The 16,279-nt window shown below is 36.9% G+C and overlaps 2 protein-coding genes across 4 annotated transcripts in view; both read right to left on the bottom strand.

The window, feature by feature from the left end:
* LOC123529069 (urocanate hydratase-like) overlaps window positions 1-9,639 on the bottom strand; it is a 28,760-nt gene extending 19,121 nt beyond the window's left edge. The window contains exons 1-14 of one of the 3 annotated variants that reach the window (XM_053521393.1): window positions 9,363-9,639; window positions 8,595-8,725; window positions 6,897-7,050; window positions 6,532-6,660; window positions 6,304-6,365; window positions 5,918-5,984; window positions 5,495-5,551; window positions 5,102-5,188; window positions 4,679-4,830; window positions 4,080-4,188; window positions 3,791-3,861; window positions 1,517-1,614; window positions 1,224-1,332; window positions 839-927 (exon numbers count right to left, since the gene is read on the bottom strand). In XM_053521393.1, coding sequence (XP_053377368.1) covers window positions 839-927; window positions 1,224-1,332; window positions 1,517-1,614; window positions 3,791-3,861; window positions 4,080-4,188; window positions 4,679-4,830; window positions 5,102-5,188; window positions 5,495-5,551; window positions 5,918-5,984; window positions 6,304-6,365; window positions 6,532-6,660; window positions 6,897-7,050; window positions 8,595-8,725; window positions 9,363-9,488 — 1,441 coding nt within the window. In that variant the 5' untranslated portion in view covers window positions 9,489-9,639. The remainder of the gene's footprint in view (window positions 1-838; window positions 928-1,223; window positions 1,333-1,516; window positions 1,615-3,790; window positions 3,862-4,079; window positions 4,189-4,678; window positions 4,831-5,101; window positions 5,189-5,494; window positions 5,552-5,917; window positions 5,985-6,303; window positions 6,366-6,531; window positions 6,661-6,896; window positions 7,051-8,594; window positions 8,726-9,362) is intronic. The other 2 variants (XM_053521396.1, XM_053521395.1) reach the window with 2 other exon arrangements.
* Window positions 9,640-13,494: 3,855 nt separating this feature from the next.
* On the bottom strand, window positions 13,495-16,144 carry LOC123529384 (uncharacterized). Its single transcript, XM_045309697.2, has 2 exons — window positions 16,037-16,144; window positions 13,495-15,791 (listed from the first exon to the last, which is right to left on the bottom strand). The coding sequence occupies exon 2, from the start codon at window positions 15,502-15,504 to the stop codon at window positions 14,167-14,169; it is 1,338 nt and encodes a 445-aa protein (XP_045165632.2). The 5' UTR covers window positions 15,505-15,791; window positions 16,037-16,144; the 3' UTR covers window positions 13,495-14,166.
* Window positions 16,145-16,279: the final 135 nt, after the last annotated feature.

Raw genomic sequence — 16,279 nt, 5'->3', positions numbered from 1 at the left:
GTAGTAGTGTACTACATTGGTGTCCTGTAGTAGTGTACTACAGTGGTGTACTGTAGTAGTGTACTACAGTGGTGTACTGTAGTAGTGTACTACAGTGGTGTACTGTAGTAGTGTACTACAGTGGTGTACTGTAGTAGTGTACTAAAATGGTGTACTGTAGCAGTGTACTACAGTGGTGTCCTGTAGCAGTGTACTACAGTGGTGTACTGTAGCAGTGTACTAAAATGGTGTCCTGTAGTAGTGTACTACAGTGGTGTACTGTAGCAGTGTACTACAGTGGTATACTGTAGTAAAGTACTACAGTGGTGTACTGTAGTAATGTTCTATAGTGGAGCAATGAATGCCAAAGTTCAAGGTTAAGAAGTATACCGCCGTCAGTGAGAAGTCGAAACTAGTTCATCTAAAATAATTTTCTCAATAGTTATTACAGTCAATTTTCATTATAGATACGTCGTGCTTCTGTCGCGGCAAAAAGAAGAAACTAATTTAAAATATAAAGTGACGTTTTCTTCACCGTATTTTGCATACTGCATTAATAACGCCACTCTTCTAACCGCACTCGCTTCTCAGATATGTCAGGTCTGTGCAAATATCTTAGAAACAGAAAAAAGAATATTGTACAGGCTATATCAAACGGTTATCTTTAACAGTTATGGGACAAAACTAATGCACCTATTCTATACACATTCCCGTCTTAGTATAAATAAAGAGGCGTTTCACACACACGCACGCACGCACGCACGCACGCACGCACGCACACACACACACGCGCGCGCGCGCACGTACACATGCGCGCACACACACAAACATACAAACTCAGCCCAAACTAAACACTTACCGCCTTGATTAATTATATCCTCTAGAGCTGTGGTTGCGATGTCATCTGTGGTGTCAAGGTCACTAGGATCACCGCTTGTGCAGACCCATCTGGTAATGGAATAAAGGGGAAAAAATGAAATTTCCAGAAAGGCAAAGAATGTCACTTACAAACGAGTTAAGACGAGCAAGGTGATCTGTAATCATAAGTCTGGTGTGTGTTGCCTGTATAATTTGGTTTGCAGGACTCTGCATCTGAATGATTAATCCCATTCGTTCTGTTCATATCTGTATTTCAATATTCTACATCTTGTAATCTTATACATTAACCAAAGAAAGATCTAATATTTGGAAATGCTTGTACATCACTCTAAAGTTAACTCATTAAAAATAAGCAGGTTGTTTACCGGAAAGGACCAAAGCCGAGTGAAAATATGTCCCCCATGATGTCCTGTACGTAACTCGGATATCGGAAAAATGTTCCGTGTAGTCCGGCATTCTCTCCAACATCGGCCCCTAAAACATAAAATAAAATATGCAGTTGTCCAAAACAGAAAATAGGTTGCATGCACGATGTCGTATTTTAGAATGGTTTGATCAGAAACATTCGAAATGGTTTCTCTGTTACTTCATACATAGAAATCATTATCAACATTTATGTTAATGTTAATAAATTGTTTGGATCATGCTAGTGACATACCTGCTCGTCCTGCTTCTAGAAGGAATGCATTGCCGTAGTCGAAAAAATACAATCCCTTGTTAGCCAAGTGATTGACTGCAGCAACATGCCGCCGTAAGCTGCAAAGACAAAACTTTGTAACAAAGACTCAAGAGAATCTTTTCTCATAACTAAAGTCACAACATAAGTCTTATCAAATTCGCATACATTTATATTTAAATAATGAGGTATGTACTTAGATTTGCCACTTGCATACAAGTAAATAAGTCAACGTAGGTTTTATGGAAAACGAAAATAAACGTAAACAAGAGATCACAGAGTGATCTTGGCGCCCACCAATGTGCCATTTTTGAGTGTTCCAAATTTCAAGACTTATTGACTAGCTCAAGGTCAAATTTCATTTCCGTACACAACAATGTGCATGTGGCCAAATTCGAATGCTGTAGCTTGAGAAATGTGAAAGTAGGTCACTAGATCAATTTCAAGGACAAAGTTCTTTGTACGCAAAACTATGCATGTGCATCAAGTTTGAAGGCTGTAGTTTGAGAAATCTGAAAGTAGGTCACTAGGTCAATCTTAAGGTCAAAGTTTATTTCGGTACACAAAACTATGCAAGTGGTCCAAATTTGAAAGCTGTAGCTTGAGAAATGTGAAAGTAGGTCACTAGGTCAAAATCAAGGTCAAATTACACTTCAGAACACAAATCTATGCATGTGGTCCAAATTTAAAGCCTGTACCTTCAAAAATGTGAAAATAGGTCACTAGGTCAATGTCAATGTCAAAGTTTGTTTCGGTACACAATCCTATGCATGTGGTCTAAATTTGAAGCCTGTAGCTGCAGAAATGTGAAAGTAGGTCACTAGGTCAATCTTAAGGTCAAAGTTCATTTCTGTTCACAAAACTGTGCAAGTGGTCCATATTTGAAGGCTGTAGCTCGAGAAATGTGAAAGTAGGTCACTAGGTCAAAATCAAGGTAAAATTTTATATCGGAACACAGAACTATGCATGTGGTCTAAATTTGAACCCTGTACCTTCAAAAATGTGAAAGTAGGTCACTAGGTTAATGTAAAGGTCAAAGTTTGTTTCGGTACACAAAACTATGCATGTGGTCCAAATTTGAAGGCTGTAGCTTGAGAAATGTGAAAGAAGGTCACTAGGTCAAAATCAAGGTCAAATTTCATTTCAGAACACGAAACTATGCACGTGGTCCAAATTTGAAGCCTGTACCTTCAAAAATGTGGAAGTAGGTCACTAGGTCAAAATCAAGGTCAAAGTTTTTTTCAGTGCACAAACTATGCATGTGGTCCAAATTTGAAGGATGTAGCTACAGAAATGTGAAAGTAGGTCACTAGGTCAGAATCAAGTTCAACTCATGTCAAGGTTCATCTTGCCACTCAAAACCATACATGTGGTCCAAATTTGAATGTTGTAGGTTATTGACAAGAAGATTTTAAAAGCTTTTCCCTATATAAGTCTATATGAACCATGTGACCCCCAGGGCTGGGCCATATTTGACCTTAGGGGGATAATTTGAACAAACTTGGTAGAGAACCACTAGATGATGCTACATTACGAATGCCAAAGCCCTAGGCTTTGTGGTTTGGACAAGAAGACTTTCAAAGTTTTTCCCTATATAAGTCTATGTAAATCATGTGACCCACGGGGCGGGACCATATTTGACCCTAGGGGGATAATTTGAACTATCTTAGTAGAAGACCACTAGATGATGTCACATACAAAATATCAAAGCCCTAGGCCCTGTGGTTTTGAACAAGAGGTTTTTCAAAGTTTTTCCCTATATAAGTCTATATAAACCATGTGACCCCCAGGGCGGGGCCATATTAGACCCCAGAGAAATAATTTGAACCATCTTGGTAGAGGACCATTAGATGATGCTTCATACCGAATATCAAAGCCCTAGGCTCTGTGGTTTTGGACAAGAAGATTTTCAAAGTTTTTCCCTATATAAATCTATGTAAATTATAGAAATAAAAAAATTGTTGAACCAGTCTGATTTTCAGGGGGACACAACTAGGGTACCAATACATCATTCTGACAAAGTCTGGTCAAAATCCCCCTGGTCGTTTCTGAGGAGATGCGATAACGAGAAATTGTTAACGGAAGGACGGACGGACGGACGGACGGACGGAAGGACGACGGATCACGGACGCAGAGTGATTTGAATAGCCCATCATCTGATGATGGTGGGCTAAAAATGTAAATCATCTTTGTATTAAAGGAAATTTACAATCAGCATAATGTGAGATTTACGTTCTTCATGTAATGCTGCATTACCTTTCCTGCACGAGATTTTTGAACCGGACAGGATTTTCATGCATCTCTGCTCTTGCCTCTTCGTAACTCAACTGCAATGAAATAAATGCATTTTCTACTCGCAATATAATGCATAAGAATAAAGTGAATACCAAAAATGTGAAGAATTACGAACACTCTAATTATCTAAATTTATCCAAGTGTTAAGTACAAACACGTTTAATGAAAATAAGAATTTCGCTTCTGTAAATGAGATGTTTTCAACACATGTTTATGTTAATGAATAAAGACAAATCAAGAAAAGTTAAACCTGAACTGGATAGTAGCCTCCCAGGTAGGGGTTATGACATGATGTTTGGTCTGACCCAAGGTCAGCTAATAAGTCGCCTGTCTGATCATATTCCACTACAAGTCTCTCCCTGTCAAATAACCATGATGTGTTAATGACACTAATCAATTGTTAATCTAGGATAATTTTCAGTAATATAAACTTCTAATACTAGATACTTACTTAATGACTTTCCGGTCAATTATAAAAGCTGTTGCCTGAGGTCCGAGGGAAGACGGCCAATAGTTTTGACTACTGACCCGCAGGATATTAAATATAATTGTTTTATTCATGCCATCAGAATTCCGGCGAATTATATCAAGAGTCACAATGTAATGACAGGTTTTAGGGTCCAGACCAAACACATTTAAATCCTCCAACAACCCCGACAAACCGTTTTTTTTTTCTGTTTGAATGTCAAAGGTAGGCAAATAAAGATTTACGGACCCAAAAACTCAGAGAGGTGCCTTTAGATATCCGGCACTGTACATTTAGAACGCTTAGCGTGTCTGTTCATAGACTTGAGATATATTTTCCGTAAATAAAATCGTTCTCATCGATATGAGTAGCATGTTTATTACCACAAGTCCACAACGTTGCCATGGTATCCAATGCTTGTTGTCCGTTTTTCTCGTTTCGCCTTTCTGATCATCGAGATACATTTATCAAGATCGTCAGTGACTTCCAGCAACCAGCCCTGATTATAACGCTTGTAAAGTGCCTCTCCACAAACCTGTATTGGAAGGTATATGTCATATAAATGCTCGTATCTTAACAGTTACGATGTGCATTATTTAAAATAATTTGTATACCCTCATATATATATATATATCAATTTCAAATACACATGTGAAGAAAAAAGACACTGGGTCCTTAATTTGCAGTTTTAGATGGAATATACATATATTACGTTGAAAACAACTTAGTGTATTTCGCTACCTAAATTCACCAAGTTGTATATTTTCAATTAATCATAATTTTGATCAAATTTTTAATTTGCCTACCTCCGCAATAACACCCACACAGCCACAAATGACCGCAGCCTTGGCCTGGGCCCCGCTCATACCGCCGAGTCCAGACGTCACAAAAACCTACAAATACAAGGAATCAAATTCTGCTGCATAAACATTTTCAGTCTTTCCTTGAAAATCTATGAAGACTACCTACGGGAAATGCAAAAATAAAAATGTCCGTTTTGACAGATGGACTCTCAACAGAGGTATATTTACACCGATCTACATGTCTGGCTCTACCACTGGAAGAGCAAGTAGTGGTCTTTTTAAACAGATGCTCTTTAGCACAGATTTGACTGTACGTAAACATGACGAACTTAGTCTTTTATCACCTTACAATCTGTGCAATAAACAATTCATGTAAAAACAACAACAAATATTTACCCTGCCGGCCATGTTGTCTGATCCAAGTTGGTTCCTCGCAGCGTTCAGAACGGTTAACTGAAACCCACAGACACGTACGCGGATTAATTCACAGTAATATATTCAAATACAACAAGAAAGAAAGGTATATTGAATTATTAAGAACTGTTTGGTTATTCAATATTGCCACTATCCCTGACAGAAGCACGGGCTAAGAATTATTACAGCAATTTTTTTCTAAGTTTACCACTTAAATGATTCGAATAACGGCTTCAGTCAATTTGGGATACTGCCTCCGCACATATATACTTGTTGCATTTTCAATTTCGTGAACAGTTGTTTACATATTTAATTCATATTGCATTTCATGAAGAGAAAATGTTACGATAAACAGGTCATAGACATTATACAATGCGCGTGCTGGAACTAAGTCCTGTTACTTACCGTTGTCCCGTGCACTATACCTTGGGGACCGATGTAACAGTAACTACCAGCCGTCATCTGTCCATACCTATACATAATCATTAAATGTTTGTTGGAGATATATGTTTCCAGTTTTAATGGTGGAGACAGACCACACGTTGCCTTCCGGGTATGATTTCAAGTACGCGCTAGCACCTGGATAAAATATTCAGCATTTCACAAACAAAATATTATTCTAAAGCAATCACTTACTTAAGAAAGCGCTTTCTAAATTTTTTTAAAATGCTGTCATAAATCTGGAGGCGCGTAGAATTAACCACAGCAGTCTACGTAGCAGTTGACTAAACAAGCTTTTCTTTCTTCGAAGTATAAATGGATTATACAAATTAGGTTAATTGCATGCTTACATTGTTACACCAAGTGCAAACATCTTTTCATACATTTCTCTGGATGAATAGTTTGGAATAACCTTAAATAGAAGATAATAACTTTAAGATAGTAGCAGTATATATAGTAAAATGTATTATAAATTTAGAGAGGTGAATTCTACATAGAACTTCATAACTGAAAACAAGTTCACAAGCCGATATGTCAGCAGCATTACTTTGAAAATAAGTTTCAACAGCAATATTTACCATTCCGTTGGTGATGATGGCCCTTGGCGAGTCTGGTGAGCTGGGAAACAGACCCATAGGGTGACCAGAGTAGAGAACCAGCGTTTGCTCGTCTGACATTTCAGATAGATACTTCATCACCAACAAAAACTGAAATTATATTTCTATCATGAAGATACATTTACCACCGGCAATGACCATTTCAAATTTTATAATCATTTCTTCAGTTAATCAAAGATCTAATTAGAATTTTGAGACCAGCTTTGCTAGCTTTTTCCCTGTTCCCGTGCATTTGCATACAGCATAATAATTTCTGTTTAGTACTATTAATTAAATTAACACAGTTGTGATAGATAGAATTTCTATTTCATAACGCTATGATATACTTGAGCCCAGTTTGAGAACACCTGCCCGTTCCCGCCATATGTAACAAGCTCGTGCGGGAACTGTGCGACACGAGGGTCAAGGTTATTCATTATCATATGCATGATGGCTGCTGCCTGACGACATCGGACTGGATACTCGTCTATTGGATAAGCCCTGTAACACAAACAGAAAAAAACTAGAAAAATGATTTGTAACTTATTAATGATAAAGTCGCTTCCCTAACCCCAGTTTTGAAATGGTGAAATTGAATATTCAACGGAAAAATTACATGTATAATTCAATGACTACTGCAAGCAAAGGATCACAGAAATGTTACTTCAACACTTAAAAAGTGGCCTGGTGAACTAGAGGTAACACGCTTGACTGTCAAAGTAGCAACCCTGAGATCCGGGGTTCGAATCCAGGCATTGGGAATTTCTTAGATACTCTTGAGTGTCTTCCACCTAACTAAGTACCGGTTCTTCCAAAGAAGGACGCGCGCATAGGTGCTACACATGGAGCATGTTAAAGAACCAGACTGTCTATTCGCAAGGAGCTTTGATAAGTTAGCCGGACATGTCTGTATCTAAAGGTCTTTTCTGTTTCTATTCCGCGGGTTTTCTCTCGTTCTATCCCTGTACTGGTAGAGGATGAATTCGGCACCCTGAGTGACTTGATTGTCATGAAAAGGGCGTTATATAAACCTGGTATAATTTGATAATATGTATAATATATAAAACTGTAATAATTCAATCGTTATAAAACTGTTGGAGATACGTATATTTAAATCAAAGCAGAGATATACGCTTTTAAACGTGACATAACAACTATTCATAGATTTGTCAACATAGAGGTAGCTGCCAAGTACGTATTTAAAACGATCTTTACCATGAAATTACGATTGAGAGAAGGGAAAATAAGTAAGTTACATGTTAAAATGGTTGAAGTTATTTACAAGTCAAAAAAAGAAGAAGAACTATGTATAAATATACAAGTATTAATTAAAAAAATAAAACTATTTGCATTATACTACCCCTGTTGCCATGGTAACAGATGAATTGTACAATTTACGGAACATAAAATGTAAGTGTGACCAATAGTGTGCATACATATCACTTACTTAATAGACTATATGCTTCTGACAATGAACTGGGGGCTCTAATAACATTTCATTCCATAAAATTTTGCTAAAAATGGAATAAATTGTGTTACCATGGAACCAAAGCCCGCTACATACCTTTTTTTTTTCATTCACAATACAAAGGTTGCAGTTAATGCCATACAGTTATCCATTATTTACAATCATATTTAATTTACAAAAGAGTGAAAAATAGAAACTCTTATTTTTTCCTTCTGTAACTCATATAAAAAGTCGGTTGCGGGTCATGTGATTAAAACATGAATATTTTCCTATATAGGAACAATACACGTACTAAAACACCGATTAGCAGCTATATATATATATATATATATATATATATATATATATATATAGCTCTACAAGAAACAGTTCGAATTCAATATGTTCTACAGATTTCAATTTCCCCTGCAATAAAGGTAACCTACCTCCTTAATATGATTTTTGGTTCCCGATACTTATATATGTCACACATAGAATATGCGGACAAGGAATGTTGACCTTTTGGATGTGCAGCCATAATTAAACATATTTCCTCGGGTACAATATGAGACCCTTTGAAACAATAATTATGGCATACCTCATCTCTAATGTAGGTCTGAACCTGTACATGTAGATGTGTCCATAGTTTCGTAGTTCGTCTGCAAACTCAGGGGCAAGCGTCTCGTGAACACTAGGTGGGAAATATCTGAGCGCATTTTGCAAGGCTAACTGTAATATTAAAAATGTACTGACCCGGTGAAAGAAAACACTTTGAAAATGGTTATAAAATCTTTAAGTCATCAAAATTTGACATTGAATTTTGAAACGTTGTATATGTTCTATAGAAAAATTATATAAAACACAATTGTTTATTCTTGGTAATTAAAGCACACTAGTGAGTAGACTTACTCGCAACGTGCGTTGAAATGTTCTTTAAAGGCTAAACAAATGTAATAAAGAAATAATTATAAAACTCGTTTAAAAACTGAGATTTTCTTCTACACAAACATAGTGTACTAATTAATAGCTATGAATTATTCGGTCAAGACGAGGTCACGTTATCATTATGGCTAAATGGTAAACAAAGTTCGCTTTGTTATCATGTGTGCAACTTCATAAGTTAGCGGAAGGCTTTTCTGTTTAGTTTATATAGTTAACAAAAACTGTACTCTACATGTGCTGTGAAAATCATGTATAGTGTTATCATCTCAATTAAAATATCTTTTGTAAACAAGCGCTTAATAAAAAGTCCATTTCGAAAAAGGACTGAAAACGCCCCCTGGCCTACTGTGTCTAACTCTTAATTACTCACTCTAATATTTTTATCATTATTAACAAAATATATATAGGTGATAAGAGAACTTACCCTTTGTTCCTCTCTGGTAAGGTCTGGGGTTCGAACAGGTGCATGAGGCACCGACTCATCTCGGTTCTTTGGTTCTGGAAGTGGGTCCACTGGTACACCTTCGCAGATGTCTTTCAATGATGACATCGTTTATTGTATACAGTTTCTAATAAAGGTTTTTTTCAATAGAATAAAGTATTGTGAAACAATCCTCTGTGAATGAACGCTGACACTCTCGAATAACAATAAATGTATACAGTATACTTAATATACCATAGATAAGATATACCGTTCTAATCAGTGAATTCCAAAACAGTATTCAAGGTCATGGCACATAAGTGTTATAATGTTGCATAAAAGTGTGCCTTTAGAGAATTAATTTATTTTTTTTTTTTGCTGAACCAGCCGAAATGTTTTTGCCGTTGGTTGGCCTGAAAATGAAGAAATAACGCACAAGTTATGAAATTGTAAAGATTTTGTCCCAGATAATTTCTAATGCCTAATACTCAAAATTGACATTTCACCATTGCTGTGAAACGGCGTTTTGAAGTTGTTAAAACGCAAGTAAAACGGAATGAAGAAAGTTACAATAAAGTTTATTAACAAACAAACACTGGGATATATTGTGTGACAAATACAACGCTGCAATACACACATATATATATATATATATATATATATATATATATATATATATATATATATATATATATATATATATATATATATATATATATATATATATATCTATATACATACACTCAATACTTCTGTGCTGAATACACAAAATGTCATATCTTGCAGTACATATGATAAATGAAAATGAAGTGATTAAAATACATCGAAATGTCCCATTTCTTAACGTTAAACCCATTTAACGTTGAACTCTTTTATGTTATCAGTCACTATTTTTCCTTTCTCTGATGCACAGCTGACATACAATGTTTGATCTCTATCACAATATGTTACAGCTCTAGGACGAAAAATATTTGCTTTTTCATCGGCGTGAAGTTGGCAGTACAGCAGTAGCAGCAGTAGCAGCAGTTAACTGCTGTAACTGCTGGCAGTAGCAGCAGTTAACTGCTCCTACTTCCAGCAGTTACAGCAGTTAACTGCTCCTACTGCCATCAGTTACAGCAGTTAACTGCTCCTACTGCCAGCAGTTACAGCAGTTTATTGCCTGTCGCAGTTAACTGCCACCAGTTACAGCAATTGATCGTGTTTGCTAACATCAGTTAACTGCTACAACTGCCAGCAATTATAACAGTTCATCAAGCTGTATTACCAGGTGATGAGAATGACATAAGGTATTTATTTTGTCAGTGTCCTACATATAATACTGCCAGCAATTAAATTGTGTTATTAAGATCATTTACAAGATCCCTTCAGATGTGTAATAGGCCGTAAAACCTACCCTTCTCGCGTATCGTTTAAAGATCATTAAAGCGTTTTTAATCTATCATGAATTATCTGCCCTTGAAACCGATATTCAAGGGCAGAAAATTAAGGATCAAGCCTAGGTACCTATGATCTTCAATACATATTTTCGTTCTAACTTTGATTCTCAGACAGTATACAAAGTTTAAAGAAATTCTGCCCGTAAGAAAAATTTTGCCCTATAGAAAATTGCCCCATTCACCCTTAAATTCTCCTGTAAACTATATAATACCAGCAGTTAAATGGTTTAAAAGTCTCATTTATGTTTCTGCCAGCAGAGTGGTCTATGAGAACATATCACTTCCAGTAATGAAATGAGTCAAATGACCAATGAAAGCAGTTTTCTATGTGTTACTGGCAGCAGTCAAATGGTTTATAAGACCAGTATACCAGTTTTTTGTATATGTAACTACCAGTGATTAAATGTTTACAAGGCTCCTATTACTGCTAGCAGTAAACTGTTTATGACAGCAAATAACAAGGTTCCTGTTACAGCTAACGAGAGCAATTTACCAGTTTCGTATATATTTCTGGTGTATTAACTGCTGAAAGAAAACCACTCAAGTCGCATTCAGCCACGAGTCCCTAAAAAAAAGAGTTCCCCTTGGAAACACCGCCCCACCTCACCCCGGGTTCCTCCCAAACAAGAGTTTTCCCCGAATGACGGCCACCCGTGCCGGGTGGGGGACGACCCCCTCTACAACGGCCACCCGGTCCGATCCAAAAGTCAAGGTCTGGGGCGGGGCTGGGGGTGCCCAAACTGAAAAATGTGAAAATTTCCAGAAACGGCCTCGGACCAAGTTTGAGACCCGCTCACGAGTAAACAAGAGTTTTCCCGGGGTAGCAGCTATGCTGGCCCCCCATACACCGTCACCCTCTGCAACGGCCACCCGGTCCCGTCCCAAAGTCAAGGTCCCGTAGGGTCCTCCTATTAACTGCTGTAAGCATTTTAGGCCACCCCCGCCTCACACCTCACCCCGGGTTCCTCCCAAACAAGAGTTTTCCCCGAATGGCGGCCACCCGTGCCGGGTGGGGGACGACCCCCTCTACAACGGCCACCCGGTCCGATCCAAAAGTCAAGGTCTGGGGCGGGGCTGGGGGTGCCCAAACTTCTGTCTTATTTAAATGTCATGATTTTAATCTGTACAATGTACATGGATGAATACATTGATGGATGACTGCCCTTTCCTGTTTTGCATGATCTAACTCGCAATTCTATTTTTAGTCAGGAGCTGGGTAATTCGATTTTAGCACACAGCAACTTCCTTCAAACTGTTACTGTTGTTTGTATTTTTACTTCCTTTATCGTTGAAAATAACTATTTGAATATAAATGCCTATAAAATACATGTACTCATTTTATTCAGAAAACGTGCCCGGGCCTAATTCGAAACCATCCCTTCCTATTTATAAAAGCGCGAGATTTTCTACGTTCAGTTTCTTACGATGCAATCTGGGGAGGTAATTACATCATAGTTAAGGCCAAAAGTTGGAGTTAAATACACTGTACTATAAACTGATTTGACATTTGAAAGTTCAATTTATGGGATCGTCTCTCGCGTGTTTTATTATGTTCCCTTCCTGTCTAAATAAAATGGTGTTGTGGTTGCCTGTAGTATTGTCACGTTAGCGGTTGGGACTCTGTACTCTATCAATTCATTTTTAGGAACCTTTTATGTGCGATAAAATTCATTCTTTCACTTGTATGTTTTCCATTTTTCTTGTTATGTACAATAAATTTCATCTTAACACAAAAAAAAATCATGCATAATTTTCATTATCGGTAAGTCTCGCCAGCTAATTCGTCAGAGTACACAGTACAATTTTTTTCTAGGCAAAATAATAACTAATTCTATTTGCGCATGCATGCATCTCATACATTGTGCATTATATAAAATATTTTGTACTTACTTGTAAAAAATACTAAAATACGCATTACACTTCTACGGTGGCACAGACGTGACATAAATGTTTTTTATATTAATACGTGCGCACGTACTAGTATAAAAAAAAAAACATCATCGCACATACTATAAAAAAAAATCTTCGTACGTACTAGTAGAAAAAACATCATCGCACATACTATAAAAAAAAATCTTCGTACGTATGAAGTAATACGTGCGCACGTAAAAGATTTTACGTGCGCATGTACTAGTTTATAAAAAATATCTACCTACGCATAAACTAATACGTGCGCACGTAAAACCTTTACGTGCGCGCGTATTACTTTATACGTACGACGATGTTTTTTATACTAGTACGTACGCACGTATTACTTTATACGTACTAAGATGTTTTTTATAGTATGTGCGATGACGTTTTTTGTACCAGTACGTGCGCACGTATTACTTTAAACGTACGAAGATGTTTATTTATAGTATGTGCGATAATGTTTTTTGTACTAGTACGTGCGCACGTATTACTTTATACGTACGAAGATGTTTTTTATAATATGTGCGATGATGTTTTTTGTACTAGTACGTGCGCACGTATTAGTTATTACGTGCGCACGTATTAATAAAAAAAAACATCTTTGTCACCTCTGTGCCACCGTACACTTCCGATCTGTTATGGCTTTGCATAATATTATGTTAAAAATGAAAATTTATATAGATAAAAATACAGATGGATATTTAAGCAATGCTTATACCTACCATACTATCACAGCTATTTAGGCGGTTCATCCTTTTCTTGCTAAAATTAATTATTATACAAAATAAATCTATACTGCTATATTGTATATGCAAACACTATCTAAATTATAGACCGTTCCTTTATAAAAAGTATAAAGCATCACTAACTTTATAATTGAAAAGTAACTCATGCCAATAGCAGCACTTCACTTCTGTAAGTACAAACATTTAACTGTTCTAACTGCTGGCAACAGCATCAGTTAACTGTATATGCTGGCAGTAGCAGCACTTCGCTTGATCATCTTCACTTGTGGTAGTACAAGCATTTAACCGTTGTAACTGCTGGCAGTACCAGCAGTTAACCAATGTTGTAACTGCTGACAGTAGCATTGTATATGCACACACTATCCAAATTATATACCGTTCCTTTATAAAAAGCGTAAAGCATCGCTAACTTTAAAACTGAACATTAACTCATGCCAGCACTTCACTTGTGGTAGTACAAGCAATTTAACTGTTGTAACTGCTCGCAGTAGCAGCAGTTAACTGTTGTAACTGCTCGCAGTAGCAGCACTTCATCTTCACTTGTGATAGTACTAACATTTAACTGTTGTAACTGATGGCAGTAGCAGCAGTTAACTGATGTAACTGCTGGCAGTGGCAGCAGTTAACTGCTCCTACTGCTGGCAGTAGCAGCAGTAGCAGTTAACTGCTCCTACTGCTGGCAGTAGCAGCAGTTAACTGCTGCTACTGCTGCTACTGCTGTACTGCCAACTTCACGCCGATTGCTTTTTCAACTCCTTCCATTTCACATTTCTTGCAGCTACCTGATAGTCTAACGATAGTGTCACTGTCTCTGTAACATACCAGAAAGGTGCCATCTTCTAACTCCTGGATTCCGTAGGGTGTTTTATGTCCCGGCTCGTCGAAAACGTTGATAGTATTTCCCTGCCAGTCCATTTTAATGCATTTACTATTGACGGAAAAATAATCAGATACATACAGGAATCTCTCGTCTTTGCTGACAGCAATCTTTTCGGGTCCAAAAAACAAACCAGGAGAATCGAAAACGTTCAGAATCTTTCCGGCAAAATTCAGAATAATCACCTTCCCGGGATCGTAATTACATGCGACGATGAGCTTATCTTGACAATAAGCTACACCATGACATAATTCTCTAACATCTATACGTCCACAAAAAGACATACCAGTGCTAGTAACAGACACAATCTGGATACACTTTTCATTATTCAGAGCTACAGCAAGTTTATTTTGTGGTAGACTTATTGCATCATGCGGTCCTGAGGAGAGGGTTATTTCCGATATCAATGTACCTTTTTCAACGTTAATAAGTTTGATACATTTGTTGTTGTAGTCAGCGACGATCATTTTCGATGGAGAAATCATAACTAGAGCAGTGACGGCACATTCTTTAACACTGATTGTACCTTTGTATTGTACACATATTGCTTTATCCGCTGAAGGTTTTCCATATACAGATACACTTCCAAAGTTTTTCTCTGTCTTGAGTAGTTCAATCATCTTCTTGTTTCGGGTAAATTCAACATCTCCTTCTGTTTTATTGTCCTCGAGTTCTTGCCTTTCCTTACATGTCAGTATAGACAGGTGGTCCTCAACATTCTTCATTTCAATAAATAGATGGTTCTGCTTATTTTCTTCACTCAAAGAGTTCAGATTCAACTGCGAACAATTCATTTCTTCGACTATTTCTCCACAAGCTACATTAACATTTTCTTGTTTAAGTTTTGCTGTGTTTACAAGAGCTTCAACTTTTCTAGTTATCTCAATTTCCATTTGATCTAAACAATCATTTATTTCTTTCCTAAAACGCTTGATATCTTCAGCCACTTTCCTATAGTTCAGGTCTATCTGATGTGTAGCCATTTTAGCATTCTCAATGTTGGTTTTACATTTGTTTACCAAACATTCCATTTCTGCCATCAAATTTCTTAAATCATCAGACACACCTCCTGATATATCAGGAATGTAGTCTACCTCACACAGTTTGTGTTCCAGAGTAGCACAGACATAGCATGCAACCTTCCTGTTTTTGTTACAGTAAAACTCCAACATTTTATCTTTATGTCTTTATGACTTGCACAAAAATCCGTTTTGTCATCGGGTCTCACAGTATCAATTGTTTGGCTCCTTGGCATTTCGTCTCTGCCAAGAAGGACATGATTCCTCGAAGGCCTTGACCTTTTGTGGTGCTTGTAACATGTTTCACACAGGTGTTCTTGGCAGTCCTGGCAAAATCCATACACTGATTCCCTCAGACCATCTCTATCACAAGGAAGGCATATCAAGTTCGAGTCTTGTTCGGAAGATGCAGCTAATTTCCCTGGTACCTCCATCACTTTCTAAAAATATAACATACACCATTTTTCACTTGATTAACAAATAGAAGTCATTCCATTCATGCATGTTTAGGATACAGACATGTTTACATGCAAGGTCACGGAACATATTTGTTGTGACAGGCAAAGTAAGTAATAAAAATATTAATTAATAGCTGTTTATATTCTTTCAAGCGACGACAGTTTTATTGAAGATAGTTTATAAATTCTGAAACAATTATTATTGTCATTATTAATTAAATTCTTACCTGCGTTTCAGCAATTGTAAATTTATTTCAGAAAATTGGACTTTGGAACGCGGAAGTTAAAATATCAGTATAAAGGGAAAAAAGTAAGTCCTATACACGTCGTCCAAGTCAGATATTTTATCTCCCTTTAAAATGTATCGTAATTATATAAAACGGTCAATGTTTTTATCATGTATATTCATTTACCTGCCGGCCTAGCTGTTCATGCAAATATTTTATTATGCTATGGTAAATCTACCATTC

Source organism: Mercenaria mercenaria, chromosome 13, assembly GCF_021730395.1.
Source record: "Mercenaria mercenaria strain notata chromosome 13, MADL_Memer_1, whole genome shotgun sequence".
Lineage (NCBI taxonomy): Eukaryota > Metazoa > Mollusca > Bivalvia > Venerida > Veneridae > Mercenaria > Mercenaria mercenaria.
The sequence above is the reverse complement of the archived record's forward strand: the minus strand, read 5'-3'. Positions and strand labels throughout refer to the sequence as shown.

What these genes read in the sequence shown, in the direction of transcription:
- LOC123529384 (XM_045309697.2), bottom strand. Translation starts at nt 15,504, where the DNA reads ATGTTGGAGTTTTACTGTAACAAAAACAGGAAGGTTGCATGCTATGTC.